At 35.9% G+C, this 19,327-nt stretch overlaps 1 protein-coding gene and 1 long non-coding RNA gene across 3 annotated transcripts in view; one reads left to right on the top strand and one right to left on the bottom strand.

Annotated features, from left to right (window-relative positions):
• Positions 1 to 797: 797 nt before the first annotated feature.
• Positions 798 to 19,327, bottom strand: part of RALGAPA2 (Ral GTPase activating protein catalytic subunit alpha 2) — a 409,655-nt gene continuing 391,125 nt past the window's right edge. Inside the window, exons 35-36 of one of the 2 annotated variants that reach the window (XM_031951043.1) lie at positions 9,624 to 9,663; positions 5,939 to 6,027 (exon numbers count right to left, since the gene is read on the bottom strand). In XM_031951043.1, the coding sequence (XP_031806903.1) occupies positions 9,659 to 9,663 (5 nt within the window). In that variant the 3' untranslated portion in view covers positions 5,939 to 6,027; positions 9,624 to 9,658. Of the gene's footprint in view, positions 6,028 to 9,623; positions 9,664 to 19,327 lie in introns of both variants that reach the window. The other variant, XM_031951045.1, reaches the window with a different exon arrangement.
• LOC116421449 lies at positions 4,711 to 10,286 on the top strand. Its single transcript, XR_004231816.1, has 2 exons — positions 4,711 to 4,795; positions 10,157 to 10,286. It is a non-coding gene; the product is annotated as an uncharacterized LOC116421449 (long non-coding RNA).

Here is a 19,327-nt window from a genome sequence, read left to right as displayed (position 1 = left end):
CTTCATTAATTGGAAAAACATTTACATATATTTGAAAAACACTGAAAATATAAGCAAGGCATTGTTTACAGAAGTTATATTTGCCTTTTTTAGTCAGTGGCACTGTACATTTAATTGAAACTAAGTAAAATTAAATCTAATCAGGCTTGTGTCCATAAAAAAAAAAAAAAATAGTGGCAGCTTACCACAAATCTCTAAGCTTAAAGATTGAGAACCACTGTTCTAGGTTATGTTCTGGGCTATGCAAGCTGTTGAACTGGGAGACTGTACATTAAAATATAAATGCTTTTAAATCACACTTCTGGTTAGCAGAAGAACGTGAGGAAAAGTGTCTCCAAATCAAAATTAATTCCAGAATATAAAATGGCATTTCTTCTTTATTTTTTGTTTTTCATTTCTTTCTTTTTTAGTTTAATGAATGATTTTAAACCTCATAAACAAATACGAGTATATTTTGGAGTCATGCGAAATTTAAAAAAAAAATTAGTTATACTATGGTTCAAAAGTTGTCTTGCCCTCCCAACTCTCTCATTATATTTTTAACTTCTTTTTTTAAACACGAATTTATTTTGTTTCTCCCACTTTATTCTCCCTTTTTCAGATGGAATAATTTAAAAAACAAAAACTCTCTTACAACCAATTCTCCATTGACCATGTCTTCTGGCAGGAGGAAGGTGATATGTTTCATCTGGAAATGTGGTTTATCATTACCCTGATGAGTTCTAAAGTCTTTCAAAGTTGTTTTTCTTCCTAATGTTGTCATTGTATAAATCAGGGTTCTTTTCAAGTAGCACTAGTTTTTTTTTTTTTTTAAATGCCTTTAGAATATAATCTAGCAACTTGCTGCTTTCATGTACTCACTACATTAATGCTGCTCAGAAAAGGGAGCTCCTTACTGAATAGAGCAGGGCAAAGGCCTTAGGCAAGGGGACATGATAGGTACTTTCTCAAAGTTATCAGGATGATACTGCTGTCTGCCATACAAGATGCTACAGCCACCATTTGTGTATGTCCATTCAAAGAAAAGGATTATTAAATCTATGTCTTTCATTCAGGTGCTTGGATGGTAATGAGATCTGTGCTCTTACTGGACATAGGCTTTCCTTTACAAGCATGGATTTCAATCATATCTTTTACCTTGTTCCATTTCTGGCCATGTCTCTACTAAATCCTTTATGGTGAAATCCTTAATAATGCTAGAATCCTTAACATGATTTTTTTTAATATTTTGGGGTCCGTAAATATTTCCTCACTTTTGCTTCTAATGCTTCTTATTTTATGCCTAACCTAAACGAAACTATACAAGAGACTTATGTCACATAAATTAATGTACGCTTATTTAGATATAAAGGATAAAATCCATGGAAATAAATGTGTAATAGCCATCTGTTTTTACTAATGAGAAAACTAGCCATGTAAAATTTTTAGAGTATAGAGACGTTTAGAATGGAAGAATACTAAAGGGGGAGATAGAAAACTGATGTTTGAATCTTAGTTTAGCTACTTCAACAAGCTTGGGCAAATCACAACCTCTTTGGGCCTCAGTTACTTTATCTATAAACTAAAAGGGTTGTTTACGATGAGGTATAAATCCTTTGTTGATTTCTTAGGACACCAAAGCAGCTGCATCAGATCAAATGAATCATTTTTGGATTTTTATACTATTTGCTTTAAAATGTAAACAAAAGGGATTCTGATTCATTAAGAAAGGGTTGTGCAAATTGTGTACAAATAATATTTCTATGAATTCAACTTTTATTTTGTTCTTAGCATTTCATGGATAAAGAGATTTTTAATTAATGCACCACTGAATTTATATAATTTTAGAAGGTAAGCTTTTGGGTCATCATTAGGGGAAAATGTCATTTGAATTACTTCACTCTGTATAAATGCGGTATGTTTTCTTCACATCAAATAATCAAAAAAGTAAATCAATATATATTCACACAAGTGCTACTTTTATAAATTACTTTATCAACATACTTCACAAAAGAGAGTCTTAACTCCCAAGTCAAGTTGTAGTACTTAAGAGGAACAATTTCTTTCTGTTGTTTTCAGGGATTAGCTCTGCCTTTGCTAGCAGTTCTTGCTCCAAAATGATATCTCAAAAGACAGTTTCGAGATAAGTTTGTATACCGAGCAGTAACATCCAGTGCTGGACTAGGAAAATCATCTAGTCTTAAACCTTAATGTTGGGTTTTAGCAAAATTAAATAAAGGAAAAACAAAAATCAAAAGGAGATGACACACTATAAGTTAATTTTTACTGAATTTATCAAATACCTTTCCTTATTTATACACACACACACACACACACACACACACACACACACACATTGTAGATGTGGAAACAGAAAACATTCACTTAATGTATATATTATACAGAGATTTTGAATGTAACTAAAAGTAATGGCTTGTCCCACAGGGAATTCAGTTTCACATATAGAAAAAAAGACCCATAATTATGGAGAAGTCACAGTAAGTTTTAAAGTATTCCTCAAATTGTTATACAACATGATAAAAACAAATTCAATATTGTAAGAACAGATTAATTAGACCTGAGGAAAGATCTAGAGATTATTTGCATTGCTATATGAATCTGCATGATTTAAAAAAATAAGGCTCAGGGTTTGGCCAATCAACACAAGCCACCAAATCCAAAGCTGCAAACCCTATCCTTACCCTGTAGTTCCTAGGTCCTGTATCAGTGACTGCGTGCATTTAAAGACACTTGTGAGAATCATTTGATATGGCTGAATTTTCTTCCTTTTCTCTAGTTTAGGAGTTTCATACCTCCCTTTTTTAGTAGTAGTATTTTAAAGAACAAAACAGTCCATGAGATTTTGCTACATTAGTTTTTAGCTATAGAGCATCAGAGTAACATGTCAATGAAGAAATCCGTATACCTAATACTGTCTTAAAGCCAACAAGTCTTATCACATTTAGGTCTAATTAGGGACACTTTAATTCACAGATGGTTGACCTGCTAATGTGATTTGTCAGCACTGGTACCTAGGGGTGTGTGCTGACTGATTATCAACTCAATTTTGCTGAAAGGCATTTATTGCGAAGGTGTAATATTTGCTTTTCTAAGTGAGATAATGAGCATTTCCATTTGTTACCCCAATAGTAAAAATGACTTTAATTCATTTGTACATAAAATTATTTTCTTAAAAAAAATCAAATTGTTACCAAGCATATAAATTACCTCTAGTAAGAAGCAATTTTTTTTTCCCCTTTGTAATTTCTGGTCATAAAAATTACAGATGAAATTAGCCCCTCCCTTTTTGTCACAGAAAATAAAGCATGAACTAGAATATGCTTGTGCCTATCCTGAAGCAAATGGCAAGGTCTTGGGTCACAAGCTTCTGACAATCAGAATTTGTAATAGGAAGACCAGCCCAAAAGATGCCCTGAAATACAGCAACACAAGCTTGGGCCGTTGTAATATTATCATTAAGAAAGAAGGGCCTTTAATTTGGCCCTCTTATATGTCGATATGTATCATCATTACCTTTCTGAGAAAGCCAGTTATTTTACATGCTTTCATGATACCCAATGATAATATGTTCCTTAAATAGTCATCTCAATGAACTCTGGGCTAACTCCCAGTTTAAAAATCAAAAGTTTATTTAGCCTATTAGTCTGGTTCTTCTACATTGTTTAAAAAACAAAAACAATAAAAAGTGAAATGGCTGTTTGCCTTTGTATGATGTGCAGATTTCAAATATAACAAAATGGGCATGAGGTATTTGCTGGCATAATCAGGAAAAAACCTTGAAAATCTTGAAAATTCCTGGTATTGTCTGTGATAAGGAGTCAGAGAATACTTATAAAGTAGATCATTTTACAAAACAAAAATAATCTGAAGTGATTGAATTTCCCCTTATGATCCTTGAAGTGTCCCTACTACCTCCCTATGTTTAGGTTACACATATACTACTTTTTTTGGGGGGGGGAAGGGGTGGTATATCTCTAGGAACTAGAAAATAATTCTAATTCTTAAACTTTTTATGGGACACAATTCAATGGCCTGCAGAGCAATATGAATAGAAGGTCTGAAGCTAATTTCCTAGAAGTTTCTTAGAAGTTTTCTGACTCCTGATGAACTAGGTTCACATATATTGTTAAAAGTCAGGTAAGGGCTTTAGGTTGACTCCATACACAACAGGTTCTACTGTTTTGCCTGAAGTTAGTGCCATACAAATAGTCAAAATGGTTGTGTACATAAGAATAGATTAATTGTACATATAGCTTATCTGCAGGCTTTCACAGCAACCCTAAAAAGAAAGGTGTCAGAAAGCATTTCTTTCACATAGCAACTACATGAAAATATAAAGGGAAATGAACAGGGAAAAAAAAAAAAAGAGGAAGGGTTAATATCTCCATGATCCAATTTCTTCTGTGACCTTGAACATTCATCACAATACCAGATGCCAGTCCAGCCTTGCTCACACTCATCTCATTGTCTCATCCTTCTGACTGGGTTTATAAAAAAGTTCAAAGTTGGCTAATGGGGATCTATATACTTTGGAGATAATCTTAAAAGAATGTACTTGATGTCCCAAAAGTTTTAGTGCAGTCTGAAGCTTGAATAACTAGCTACTGAACTCAGTAGTTACTTAATAGGTCTCTTCACATTAGTCAGTTAGAATAAAACAATGACTGGGGTCACAAAGTACAAGTTATCTACTTCCTCAGAAGCTGGGTCAACTCCAGGCAATTCTTCTTGTGTGTTATTGGCCTCTCATCTGCAATAGTGCATCTCACACCTGGCACACAGTAATCCTATAGAGGTAATTTTTGGCTTTTAATTTCCATGTCTAGTACAATACCTTGCCTAATGTCAGTTCTCAATATATATCTGTGGCTTGCTTAAGAGGCTGAAGAAATATTATCTATATGCTGAAATTCTTCTGTGGTTACAGTTATGGTGAAAGGAATGCTGAAGTTAAGATTTGGGGAATAAAGAGCAAAGTGCTTTTAGTAAATGAGACTCTACTATATGTTAGAACTCAAGTCTTTCCAGAATGCTAATCAAATCCTAGTTACTGTTATAATGACAATATTGAATAATGGACAATAAAGATTACAGATTAAAACTGCAGAACTTAAATTATCTGTTCAACTAAGCAAATTTTGCTATAGTGAATACTGTTCTGTTCATCCTTTTCCATTTAAAAATTATTACTGAATGAAGACTTGCTATAATTGCTAAAATTTGATTTGACCTGGATTCCTAGGAAGTGGAATCTTCAATGCTATATCTTTCAATTATGATCTGGTAGCTCTACAGATGATTGTTAAAACTTATATAGTGCTAGTGGATACCTGGTGGGAAATTACATTCTGATATCTGACTAGATAGTGAGGTGAGTGAATCAAACTGAAGTGAAATCACTTATTGGCCATGAGGAAAAGCCCTTGGGGCAAGTCAATTTTCTATGATGATGAAAGCTTTTTCAAACTAAATCACAAATCCTAAGATCAGAGCGAATATCAATAAAACCAATACAACCAAAGACAATTCCATAAACAATCTGCTTCAATATCTGTTTTGTATCTTCCTATGACAGTTGTGCTTCTGCCTTAATAAATAAGAAAAAAGTATTTGAGTTACACAAAACCTGTTATCTGTGATACACATCAAAAGTCATGTAGGATTCCCTGTATTTCCTATTCCTAGTCTACACACAAAAAACAAACAAGGGAGAATGAAGTGAAACTTGTTTGGAGGTGAATTTTTCTTTTCTTCTTTGGAAGTAATTTATAGCACAAAATATCATCCTGTGAAGTACAGACAATTGTTGATACAATCTATTTTGAGTCAGCTCAAAATCTTTTTTTTGAGTTGAACCAGTTTCTGATGTACTTTAATTTGAAGATTTGCTGAGGGCACTTGCAGAACGACGAAGTTTCCCAGAGCTTTTGACTTTGGGGGCACGGGTTAGTGATGGAGATGTCTGACCAGCCAACTCTCCTCCAACAGAAACAGGAAGGTCAGCACTCACACTGGTGGTGAGACTATCTGCAAAAGAAGGAGAGAACAGACAAAGGAGCATAATTAAAGGCTTCTTTTCTTCAATGGTCCAAGTGAAAAAAGATTGGGTTGATGGGAAATGGATGTGTAAACTAAGTGGCAGGGTTCAATTTAGCTGCCTTCTCATTCTAATGGGCATCAAGCAAATTAGTATTTTCCATTACCTTTGATCTTTATTAAGTATTTAAATGTATGGCAGGTATGTAACATGGAAATGCACCAAATCTGAGACAAGAGCACAACAGTTCAAATCTAATTTGTTACCTGTATGACACCAGGCAGGTAACTTGGAATCTCTGTGCTTCAGTTTTCTTTCTAAAGCCCTATTCCAGCTCTAAATTCCATGTTACCCAATGTAGATATTTTATCCACAAGCCAAACTGGAGAATATAAAGAGGCAAGACTAGGCAGAAACCCCCCCAAAGCCTCAAATTTTATTGGTACTCCAAAGAGCCTTTAGAAACTTTATGCAAAGCTTTATGAATCCCTGATGGTGTCAATGGTATCCACAAATATTTACACATTGATATCTGACACATTAAGTTACAACTCAATTATTTCTCCAAGGTGGCTATGACTAGAAGCCAGAATTAAATAGTTTGTTTGAACCACGACACAAATGGGGATATAGCTATTTACCTTTGGAAAAAATGAATAAACTTAAAACCTGTTCATCTGCAGTTCTTAGCTTCTCCCAGGGACTTCTAATCACACTCAGAGGAATACAAGAATGTCTCCTGCAATAGAGGCAAGTTGTTGCTGCTGCAGACCAGCCTTCCCCAGGCCAATTTAGTCAGCTAGAAGGCCATTTCATCAGCCTTTCTTGTGTCATCGCCTAGGTTTCCCATAAGGAAAATGTTCAAGAGCTGTACTTCTACCATTTTATTAACATGGCTTCTCTTCAGGGGTTTGCTTTTCAAGTTAGTGTTTCAGAGTCGTTTGATTCAGGCCATATCACAGAGGTTATTTTATACATAGCTTGTATCATTCCATTGGTCTGGCTTGAGACTGCCACTGAGTACTCTCAAAATCAGTCTTTCCAACAATTTCCAGTGCACGCAGAGCAAGCTGAGACCACTGGCAACTTCCTTGGTGTGTACCGAAAATCAGTAGTTTAAAGAGAACCTCAAAAGGACCTGTGTTTTCTCTTATTTTTTCTGGGCCAAACCCAGACATTCAATAAAGTTGGTAAAGCACACAGAATGAGAGCTCTCTGTTTCCCTCCCACTAGTTTTGTCTTTGAAATCAGGCTGCCTATGACAAAGACAGGGAGCCATACTTTGTCATAGTAGGACAAAGAAGGATCATTAAAATGCATCTCCCCATCAAATGAGCATGCTAATGAAATGTACTAGCATTTAACTAAAAAGAAAAAAGAAAAAAAAAAAAAAGCAAACCCCACCACAGATCCCAGCTATGACTCAGTTGCTAATTCCAGGCAATTTTCTATCCTGAAATACTTAATACATAACAAGCAATTATATGAGCAACTTCACATAAATCTGAGTTATTTTTCACTTACCAGATGTATATTTTAGAGAGAAGAGATAGATAGGGAAAGAAAAAGGAAAAGTATTCTCTTGCAAATAAATGTAAAATATGAGTTGATTTTTAAAGAAGTTAACTGTGAAAAAGTAGACCTTTATTAGTTCTGGATTAGGAGGAGAAACATTCTGATTATTTTCCCCAGGGAGAAAGCAGGAGGGTAGCTCGCGTTCCTACAGCTAAGCAGAATGGCAGATGGTCAAAATAATACAAATTTTGCCAACTGGGCAAGCTCAAGCAATATTCATGCAAGCTCTTTAACAATAGGGCTCCTGTGCTTATGAGAAGCCATACAGTTCAAACAGGCAAAAGCGTGTCCGTAAAAAGCTAAGCCACACCTCAGCACCCAGAATCACCCACAGCATTCCATGAGCCTTTAGAGTTTGGACATTCCATCAGTCAAAAACTTTCTTCTGGCAAGTCTTTAACTATGCAATCAACCTTGAAGCTCCCACTAAATCGTCTTGATTGATAGGGAGACAGCAGCTGCGGAATGAGCAAGCAATAACCACAAAAGATAAAGGCTTTCATACAAATATTATAATTCCACTTGCAAGCTGTCTGGCATGAACTCTAATGACTTGGCCATTTTCTTGCAATAGAAGCTTGGAACTCTATTCAGATAACATACTTGACTGAGCCTACTTCATGACTTTGGTCAAAGTAAACCGGATACATACACATACATATGAACAAATAAGTAAGTCTGTATGAAACTTGCATCCGAAGGAGACTGTTAATATCTGTTTTTAGGATTACAAATCACTTGATGGCCAAATTTATGAAAGTGTTTTTTCTCAGTAGCCAACTTGAAGCCCTATTTAGGGGGAAAAAAAAAATCCGGGCTTAATCCATCCCTAAGAAAAGAACTTAAAAGTTCTGAAACAAGGTCAGCTTTCTGGAGTAAATTTCTGCTCTTCTGAAATACACTGATTGATTAATTTTTAAAACATTAATGTTAGTGCTGCTTTCAACAAACTCAAATACTGAGCTTAACTGTTATCCCAAACGATTATTCCATCTGATGGAAACAAATGGATTGATTCTGTCATATTTTCCAACATGCTGCATACAATATGGAATAAAGAACCAAGCAGCAGTCTACTAATTTTCTCCTCAGAAAGGTAGTGTTCATTTTGTTTTTAAAATTTCAAAGGCTTCATCTATCTGGGAATTGGATCTCAAGGAGTTAATTCAGTATAGCAGCCCCCTCTGCCTAAACCCAGCCTACCAGAGAGCGTATCCAGCCAGGATGCTGCTTCCATTCGATCAGTACTTTGGAAAGTGCCCAGACAAACAAGCAGAACCGAGAAGCTTGCAAAGGTCACACCTGGCGTGTGGCCGGTCTGCTCTCTGGGTCCTAAACCGCACCCCCAATCTCCAGGTTCACGGCACTCTGTGCTTCCCCGCCTTTGTTTCCTTTTCCTCCCCCAGCTGTTCCATTCAGCAGCCCAAGCTAGGCAATCTGCCCTCCCCAGAAAGAGAGGCATTTATTAAGCTGAGCTAACTCAAAGGGCCAGCACAGCACGTGCCGCTTCTTATCGGGCCCCATCTCAAGATCCTATTCCATGGTGCTTAGGCAACAAAAAAGTAAATGGACTTAACTCCCATTGGCTCCCCTGCAGCAATTCAAACAAAAGTGGAAGCAACAAAGACATTTTCCAGTATGGCAGGTGTTGGTGTCAGATTCCGCCTGGAGCAAACAGGAGCAGAAGAAAGACAAAGTATGCGTTTTCCGTTGAGGCTCAGACATGCAGGGACAGGGCGAGCCTGTCAGAGAGCAGCCAGGCAGCAGGGCTGTTAGTGCCGCTACTTAGTCAGGTGGGAATTGTCTGGGCTACTTGTTTCCAGCCTGGCGCTTGGAATGCATATTTTGGAGCGGAGGACGAAAGGCAGTGAAAGGGAGAGAGGGCCAGAAAAAGAGAAGGATGGCCGTATTTCAGTTTAATACGAACAACCAAGGAGACTGGTTAGTAGATCTGCTGAAGAGAGAGTTAGCACCCTGCACGGAGCAAACCTGCGCGCAGGATCAGGCTTACCTTGGTCAATTACGGTATTGAGACCTTTATATATTCTAATCTGAAGGGAAAGAACACAAAATCAAATGAGTAGCGGTACAGCATACCTCAATCTTACGTGAAGATTGTACATTGGGAACAAGCATTAATTCGTGAATCAGTTTGGGACTTCACCGCAAGTCATGCTATCGAACTAACACAATAAAATACTTTCTTTGTACCATACATACATCATGAGGAAAACAGGACATTAAAAAAAAATCACATTTCACCATCTTTAATGGTAACCCCCCAGCCTAAACGAAGCTTATGTTCACATTTAAAAGCTTTTGCTCAGAATCCAAGTTACCATATGAAAAAAGCCCCTGGCCCAATGTCCTCAGATACATTATGTCTAGTGACTCAAAAGGTAAGAGTTTACAATAAGAACTCAAATTTGAAGGTGGATTAAAAAGCTAATCAGTTACATTGCATCCAAGTATACAATTCTAAAGCAGCTTTTATTTGGAGGCCAAGGGCTCAAGGGTATTTTTTTTTTTTTTTTTGATATACAGACCACAGTATGTTTATGAAGAAATGCTTTTACCAACCAATGTTACTATCTTGGAGTAAAGGAAATTGAAAGACCCATGATCAGTTTCCATCATACTACATAAGAGCAAGGAGAAAGGCGATTTGGAAGGAGAACCCTAAAGGAAAAGCTATTCTTTGATGAAAAAAGCAACAAGATTATTTGTGACCATGCAGCAAAGAAAAGGCTTTATATCATTTTAACATTTTTCTGATAAGTTTTTATTTTTTTTCCCACCAGTTTCAACTTATCCCTTGTAAACTCTCCATAGCAGGCATATTATCTTTTTGAAGCAGGCAAGGTTCCTCTTCTCTCTTCCCCCCTTTTGCTGTATTCAGTGTCATTAGACTACAATCAAATCTGGACAAAGGACATTTATCAATGATGTGTGCCATTGTCTGCATTTGGCCACAGTTGTAAACTTGGATTTTCCTACTGACCCCATCTGTAAAGGTTGGCACAGTGATCAGGGTCAGTCTCAAATACTGAAAAGAGCACTATGGTGATTTTAATAAGATTCCCCTAAACAAATGTAGGGTTAGACATTCCCAATAATTTGTTGTACCCGATGATAAAAATGCAGTTATATAGTCCAAAATATTATGAAAAAGACATTTTCCTATTAAAATGAACTAGTGGACAGCAAGGATAGAAAGCTGTATCACTGAGCTTTATTTCAAATATTAAAGTGCCACTTTTGTGGCTCAAGAAGCCCCTTTTGGAATTGGTGTTAATATTGCTTCTTCTAAACCAATCATTAATGGATGGATACAATGAAATTTAACAGCTATGGTTTTGAAGCATATTTTTGGTAGTAGTAAATATAGCTATCCCATGACAACAAGCAATACTATATTCTTTAATGACTGCAAAGCACTCAACTGATCCTCATAATGATGACTATCAGCTAGGAACTATTGATGCTTCCACTGTACAAATCCACTGAAACTGAGATACAGAAAAGTTAAGTGACTTGCTCAGGATCACACAACTAGTAGGTATCTGAAGCAGGATTCAAACTCCCAACTTCTTGACTCCAAGTCCTAGTCACTGTACCAACTAACTGCCTCCATGAGACCTTTAAGTTGAAAAAATACTTAAACCTTTTGTAAATGAAGTGCCAAACCTTTCACTTAGCAGGTCATACTAAATCTCAGCTGCCTTTGCCCTTCTCTTTATTGTAGGATTTTCTAAATATCATCTCTTGACTGAAGATTTCCGAGAGAAAAACTGCTCTGGGAGTCTCCCCCTTAAGTGGTGTTACTGCTACTACAGATTTCCACCATTGGGGCAGCAGTACTGGCAGCCCAGGCCTTTTGAAAGGTATTATGTTGATCTCTTTCCTCTATCCCAACTGTCTCAGTCCTGGCTATGCATACAGGATATGGTGGTAGAAACCAGGAAAACAGATGGTACAGCTAACAATAAAGGACTTCTTTGTAATTGCTGATGAGGAATGGTTTGTTCCTCTCCCCAGAATATTCCCCAGACACAGGCTGATGTGGTATGTATGCTGGACCAAAGAGAATGTCTCAATAACTGCCAATCTGTAGCTGAGTTAAGGAGATGCAGAGACAGCCATATTTGGGGGTTGGTCCGAATTATTCCAGGGAGCTCAAGCATCACATGTCCTTAACATGAAATCAGAGGTGCCTTGAGGCTATGAATCAGTAGGCAAGATAAAATGGGTTATAAGGAAAGAAACAGTAAAAAGGACATTTGACTTGGAGTCAGAAGAGGTGATTTTATATCCAGGCTCCAATACTTATAATTTCAGTGGCCTCAATTTTTTAAACTGTAAAATGGAGCTATTAATACTTATACTATTTTATCTAACCTCATATGTGAAGATGAGATGATCAAAGCACTTTCTAAGTGTACAGTACTATTAAAGAATATGCCTTTTAAAAAAATAATTTATCAGAGTATTTGATTATTTGCAGGGATTTATAAATTAAAGTTATACACACAGCATCATATTAAGTAGACAGATATGGATGGAAAGATGACATGCATTTAAGGACTTAAGTCAGAGAAATTATTTTTAAAAGTTTTTTGCCTTTTGTGCCTGTTTTCTATGGGAGATGGTAAAGAGGTAGAATGGGGTCTTTGACGTCTCTTGATTCTGAGATTCTGTAATCTAGATTTATTAGGGCTAATATTCCAGTTACCATGGAATAAACTAGCTCTATATTTGGATTCTGGATAATGAGATTTTCAGTCACACTATGATGAAACATAAGACCAGTTATTTACTTTTTCCCATCTGTCTCTTTACTTCCTACATATACTTGGGAACCATAACCAACAAAGTGCTTTTCACTTCATCTTGAGATAGAATATCAACTGGCTTAAACAAGTGGCTAAAGAGTTGAACTATATGAAAGAAGTATCCTAGAAAGAAAGTAACATCTTGGAGTTGCTTTCTGGAAATAACTTTTGTTATTCAAGAGGTACATAAGTGAAAAATACAAAAGAGGAACATTTTATCCAACGTAACTTTTACTAACAATTATATCAACTTTGGGGAATTTATCTTTACTTATTTATCTTATTCCTTTGAAAAAACATTGCTAATAAAAGGATAAAGCATATGGGTCTTCCTTACAGAGAGGTGATGGACTCAAAAATATGGAGACATGATTTTGAATAAAGCCAAGGGGAAGATTTGTTTAGTTTGACTTATGCATATTGGTTACAAGGTTTTTCTTTTCCTTTCTCTTTTAATGGTGGGAGAGTGAGAAGTGGGAAGGAGAGAAGATGGATTTTTGTTAACAGAAAATTTAAAAAGATAATTGAAAATAAGGCATGTAGGGATCTGGTGGACATGAGTAGTTTTCAACAACAAATCAATTTACCAGTATGAGCACTAAGTACTTAGGACATCTAGGCACTGTGCAAAGCAAAAGGCATACAATATAAGAAAAAACAAAAATACTAGATACATAACAGTAAACTTAAAGGGGTAAGGTTTAGAAAATAAGTATTTGAGAAAAACCTTCAAGGAAAGTTAAGAATTCTAAAAGATGAAAAGTGAAGAGAGAACATTCCCAGCACAAGGTAGATAACTGACAAGACAAAAAAAAAAAAAAAGAGTGATGGAGCTTTGTATATGAGGAACATTAAGGAAATCATTATGGCCATGTAGCCAAGTGATATATTAAAGAGGAAGGGTCCAAATTTTGAAGAACTTTTAATGCCAAAAGTAGGTTATATTTGACCCTAGAAATAAATGAGAGCCACCGGACTTGACTGAGAGCAGGAGTGAAATGCACTTTAGGAAAATCATTTTGACACCTGTGTGGAGGATACTCCTTACTATGTCTCCTACTTGAACACTCATCACTAGACACTGATTAACTGGTTTAAGTTACTAAGGGGACAGAATCCATTTTGCACCTGGAGGTGGAAAAGAACAGCCGATTTGGCCATCAATGTAAGGGGAAATGCTCAATGAAGTAATGGAGAAAGGGAAAAAGAGCTGGAGATCAGAAAGCTCACTGGGGATGGTTGCCCGGACTATTCAGATCCCTTGGAATGGGTCTGAGTGAGGGAACAGGTGCAGGTAGTTACTGGATTCAGCCCACAAACTCAACTCCAACATTTCCTATTGTATGGGTTGGCAACCTAAGACCCCTGGGAATTATCCAGATTTATTAACATTTCCAAATGGCCTAAAGGCTCATCCCAGCATTTTCACTCCAGTAGCAGTGGGCATGTACTGGCCTTGGCTCAGGGCTTGGCTACATCTTTCTAAGGCTTGGTTCTTACCTCTAGCTTTCTGGTGTAGCTAGAAGCTAGGACAGCTGGACAAATGGGTAGATTACAAACTGTGGCTAGGAGAACAAATTGGTGAAAGAATTATTTATTTGCTTCTCCACTATAAGTCATAGTGGTCTAGGACTGAATTTAGCTTGTCTGAGAGTCTGCTAATCCTGGATGGAGAAAATGTTGATGAAATTTATTTCACTGGAAGTCGTCACCTGGTTTGTTGCATAATTATAAGGCTCCGTCATATTATTATGTGATCATAAACAGTTCCACCACTCTGGGGTATACAGGTGAAATACACAGCTAGAATCAGAAAGAAAGCAGCTTGGTGAATTGGAAAGCTCACTGGACTTAGAGCCTATAAAGTCCCTTGTTCTGCCAATCAGTAATCATGTGATAGTGGATATGACTGTGACTTAGTTTTTTAATTTATAATGATAATAGCTAGAATTTATATAATGCTTTCAAGTTTGAAAAGCACTTTACAAATATAATTTTATTCTCAACAACTATTCTAGGAGGATCAGCCAGTAGAACTGATATGAACTATGGGGTAGGAAGTAAAATAAAAGGTAGCTACCAAAAAAGACTTTATCTTTGATCATGATGTGAGAAATACTTTGGAAAGAAAAAAATTACAAGATTTGCCAGGTGATTGGATTTGTAGATTGAATAAGTGAACAGTCAGAAATGGCACTGAGGTTGCAGTGGCCTAAAAGAATTTGAAAAGAGAGTGGAAATGGACCAAGAGGAGATAGTATTCTATTATTGACAGGTTGCATTTGAAATCCTTTAGAACACTTGAGGCACTCTGACTTGCCCAGGATCAGAAACTAGATTTGAACTCAGATTTTCTTGACTCAAGGTTAAGCACTCTTATAACACTATCTGTCCAGTACTACTTGCTTTCACTGCCCATTTCAGGGTTGTTGTGAAGAAAGTGCTTTTTAAAAAAATATTAATTTTTTTTCCCATCAAAAATGTAACCAGTCTCTAATATACCTTTGACCTTTCTTTACTCATTAGCTAGAGAAAGACTCTCCTTGAAGTGATTAGGGTAAATGATTAGATTTTGATGACTTTAGTTAACTGAAGTATCTGAGTTTATCTGTAATTTGGTAGATTCTCATGAAAATCCTTACAAACTTGAAAGAAGGACTGAGTAGTTGTAGAAAAAGATTCTCTAAAATGTGCTCAAAGTTAAGTTACTATGGTTTTTATGAAGTAAAATGTTAATAATTGACCTTCCACTTGGCCTCTGAAACAATGTTCTCACAGTTGTGGATTTTTTCTATTGTCTAGGAATACTACACATTTTAACTCCAAAGTGACTTCTCTTAGAGAAAAATTTCATAATTCTGTCCAAAGCAAAATAGCTAATAACTTCTTGCTTTGTTTAATGAAAATTTTATCCTTCAAAAGATAAGGGGCCTAATAAAAGTAAATTATTATTATTATTATTACTTTTTTTACTGAGGCAATTGGGGTTAAGTGACTTGCCAAGGGTCATACAGCCAGGAAGTGTTTAAAATGTTTAAAGGCAGATTTGAACTCAGGTCCTCTTGATTTCAGGGCTGGTGCTCTATTCACTACACCAACTAGCTGCCCCTAAAAGCAAAGTAAATTCTTTTGTGGTTTTGATTCTCCTTAATGGGAAGGATTTGATTGTTGTTACAGAAATTATGGAAATCCTGGAATACAGATGACTGTTCCCTCATAAGGTATGTGACAAAAAAAGGGTGAGAACCTGGAATAGTCTGAAAAACACCTTAGATTCTGAGAGCGCATATTTCAAAGGGTTTAAAAAAAAAAAGACGGGTAAAATTCCATAGACTAAAATTCTACAGAGGAGATCCCAAAGGGATGAGAATATCTCAAAAATCTAAAGACCCAGAGGAAACAATCCAGATGAAAAGTAAAAACAAGAGTTATCCAAAGAGACTAGTTTGTATGCATTAAGAACTCACAATCCAATTTAGATTTAAAAAAAAATGTAAGAGAATAATGGAAGTAGGAATAAGTAGCTTAAAGAACATAAAAGCATGTTATTTAAGGATATTGTCAGGTCTATTATAGCTCAGAATGCGATGAGGCTAGTGAAGAGATCTAAGGACAAACTCTTGTGGTTAAAAGAGAGTTGCTGGTTTTTGTTGTTTTTTAAAGATATGTTGGAAGAAAGCAGAGGATTAAAAAAAAAGAAGAAGAAGGTATCATAGCTCAGTGTCAATGATAACTGACAATAGAAAGAAGGTGGGCCACACTTGGCTTCTGTTTTCTCTGCCAAGGAGAATGATCTTTGGATGAGAAAGAATGGGGAGCTGATACCCAAAATTAATAAGAAGACAGGAGTGTACTTACCTATCCAGGATGAATACAAGTTACCTGGTCCAGAAAAACTACATCAAAGATTCTTAAACTGTGAGTCACAAGCCCATATGGAGTCATATAAATGACTTTAGGGGCCATGAAATTATGATTTACTATCAAAAATGTTTGATATATATATGCAGGTCTGCATAAAAACTTCTTGGGAGGGAAAGGGACCTGTATGTGCAAGAATGTTTGTGGCAGCCCTCTTTGTAGTGGCCAGAAACTGGAAACTGAGTGGATGCCCATCCCCATCAATTGGAGAATGGCTGAATAAACTGTATATGAATGTTATAGAATATTATTGTTCTGTAAGAAATGACCAGCAGGATGATTTCAGAAAGGCCTGGAGAGACTTACACGAACTGATAGTGAGTAAAATGAGCAGGACCAGGAGATCATTATATACTTCAGCAACAATACTATATGATGACCAATTCTGATGCATGTGGCCCTCTACAACCATGAGATCAACCAAATCAGTTCCAATAGAACAGAAATGAATTGAACCAGCTACATACGCAGTGAAAGAACTCTGGGAAATGAGTGTGAACCACTACATAGAATTCCCAATCCCTCTATTTTTGATTTCCTTCACAGGCTAATAGTACACTATTTCAAAGTCCGATTCTTTTTGTGCAGCAAAATAACTGTATGGACATACATACATATGTTGTATTTATCATATACCTTAACATATTTAACATATATTGGTCAACCTGCCATCTGGGGAGGGGGTGGGGGGAAGAAGGAGAAAAATTGGAACAAAAAGTCTTACAATTGTCAATGCTGAAAAATTACCCATGCATATATCTTGTAAATAAAAAGCTATTGAAAAAAAAAACCAACTTCTTGGGAAAAAAAAAAAAAGGGTCATGGGGGAAAAGTCTAAGAAGTCATGAACTATACCCTCAATTAGTCCTGAAAGAACCAGATCTATTTCTGAGCCAGTGAATGATGTTTGAAAGATAGAGGAGAGTGTTACGTACTGGAGGGCTGCAGAAAGATAAACAATATCTCAGTTTTCAAAAAAAGGGAAAACAAAAAATTATATACACCAGTGAATTTGACCTCAATTTCTGAGAAAATTCTAGAATAGATCAGTAAAGAAACGGTTAGTAAACAGCTAGAAAAGAAAGCAGCAATTGTGAAAAATAAGTACACCTGGCTAATCTTATTTCCTTTTCTGATAGGGTTACTTAATTTATCAATAAAGGGAATGACAGAGAAATAATTGATCTAGATTTCAGAACAGAATTTAATAAAAGTATCTCATACTATTCTTGTGAAGAAGTTGGAAAGATATGGGTTAGACAATAGTATAATAGATTTGTAATAAATAGATGGAAAGAGAAGTAATTGGTGATGGTTTCCAGTGGACATTTTATATATCATATTGCCCACAACCACCCCCCCACCATTTTCTCTTTGTAATTAGCCCTGTACTGTTTACCAATTTTATGAATGACCTGTGGTTAATTATCAAACTTTGTGCAGATGATACAAAGTTGAGAGGGATAGCTTAAAAAAATGGATGCCAATCAGGATCCAAAAAGATTATGAAAACCTAGAACAGTGGGCTAAATATAATTAGATGAAATTTAAGAGATAAATATAAAGACATGTAAGTCTTTAAGATTCAAAAAAATAAACCTTACAAGTTTGTGAAAACATGGCTAGATTGTAGTTTTTCAGAAAAAGATGGGAAATTTTTGTGTCCTCTAAATTAAATATGACATGTAAACGAACAAACAAAAATAAGCACTGACTATACCAAGGAATTCTAGGAATTAAGAAAATGATAATTATTCTGTACTCTGCTTTTATCAGATCACATATAGAAGTATTGTACTCCATTCTAGGAACCGCAATTTAGAAAGGATATTTATAAGATATAGAGTGTCTGTGAGGAGGCAATTAGAATGAAGATAAAGGACTCTGACTCCATGACGTATGGAAATTGATTTTAAAAAGTGGGAATGGTTAGCTTGGAGAAGAGAAGATTCAGGGAGACACAATAACTGCCTTCAAGCATTTATGTGAAAGGGAGATTAGATTTGTTCTGTTTGATAATGGACTGCAAAAATAGGAGCAATAGGTAGAGAGTGCCAAGGAGCAAATTTCAGCTGGGTAAGAACATTTCAAATCTTTGAGCGTAGGAATTAAAAAAAAAATTTAAATGTATTTTCAATCCTTAGCACAGTATCTGACCCAATAAACAAATACCATAAGATTGCTGATTGTCTATAGCCCAGATTATAACATGCATTTCCATCACTTTATAAATATGCATGTACATGGCAAAGAGCACAAATGATAATGAATTGGACCCAAAATTGAACAGAATGAGAATAGGTTACATTGCCTTTCAGGAAATTATAATAATTTCCATCAAAGAAAAGGCTCACTTTTTGGATTTAATTATTCTACTGGGGGTGTTGTATGTGATGAAACATGGATCTCTTAAAAAAAATCAAAAACTGAATATCACACAATAAGTGATGGAAAAGGTAATGCTGAATATGAACAACTCTTTAGAGAAACTCTGAAGAATAGGAGTAACATGTCACCAAGGAATTATATGATGAGGAAGAAAAGAAAGGCTGATAGGCAAAGGCTAGGGATAGCAAGTAAACAATGTATAAATGGCACTTGTATAGTTTCAGGAGAGAGAGAGGAAGGCTTTCACAGCATATTGTGGCCTCATTTTCACAAACTTATGGGGAAACATGGACAAGAATAGTATAAGAGAAGTTAGCATGAATGGATAGGTTGCAATTGTTATTTTTGGAGTAAACACTCAAATCGATAGAATCACAGATTCATTTGAGTACTTAAGTTAGGAGAAACTTCCTAACAATCCAGACTATGCATAAATGAGTTCTATCAATTGTTTCTAATTTATCAACAATGGTATGGAAAGTATGGATGATCACTTGTCAAGTATGTTGCAATAGCAATTTCTTTTTTGGAAACTGATTAGTCTAAATGACCACTAAAATCCCTTTCTGATTCT

This window comes from Sarcophilus harrisii, chromosome 2 (genome assembly GCF_902635505.1).
Source record: "Sarcophilus harrisii chromosome 2, mSarHar1.11, whole genome shotgun sequence".
NCBI classification, from domain to species: domain Eukaryota; kingdom Metazoa; phylum Chordata; class Mammalia; order Dasyuromorphia; family Dasyuridae; genus Sarcophilus; species Sarcophilus harrisii.
Note: the sequence above shows the minus strand (reverse complement) of the source record. Positions and strands in the feature narration are given on the sequence as shown.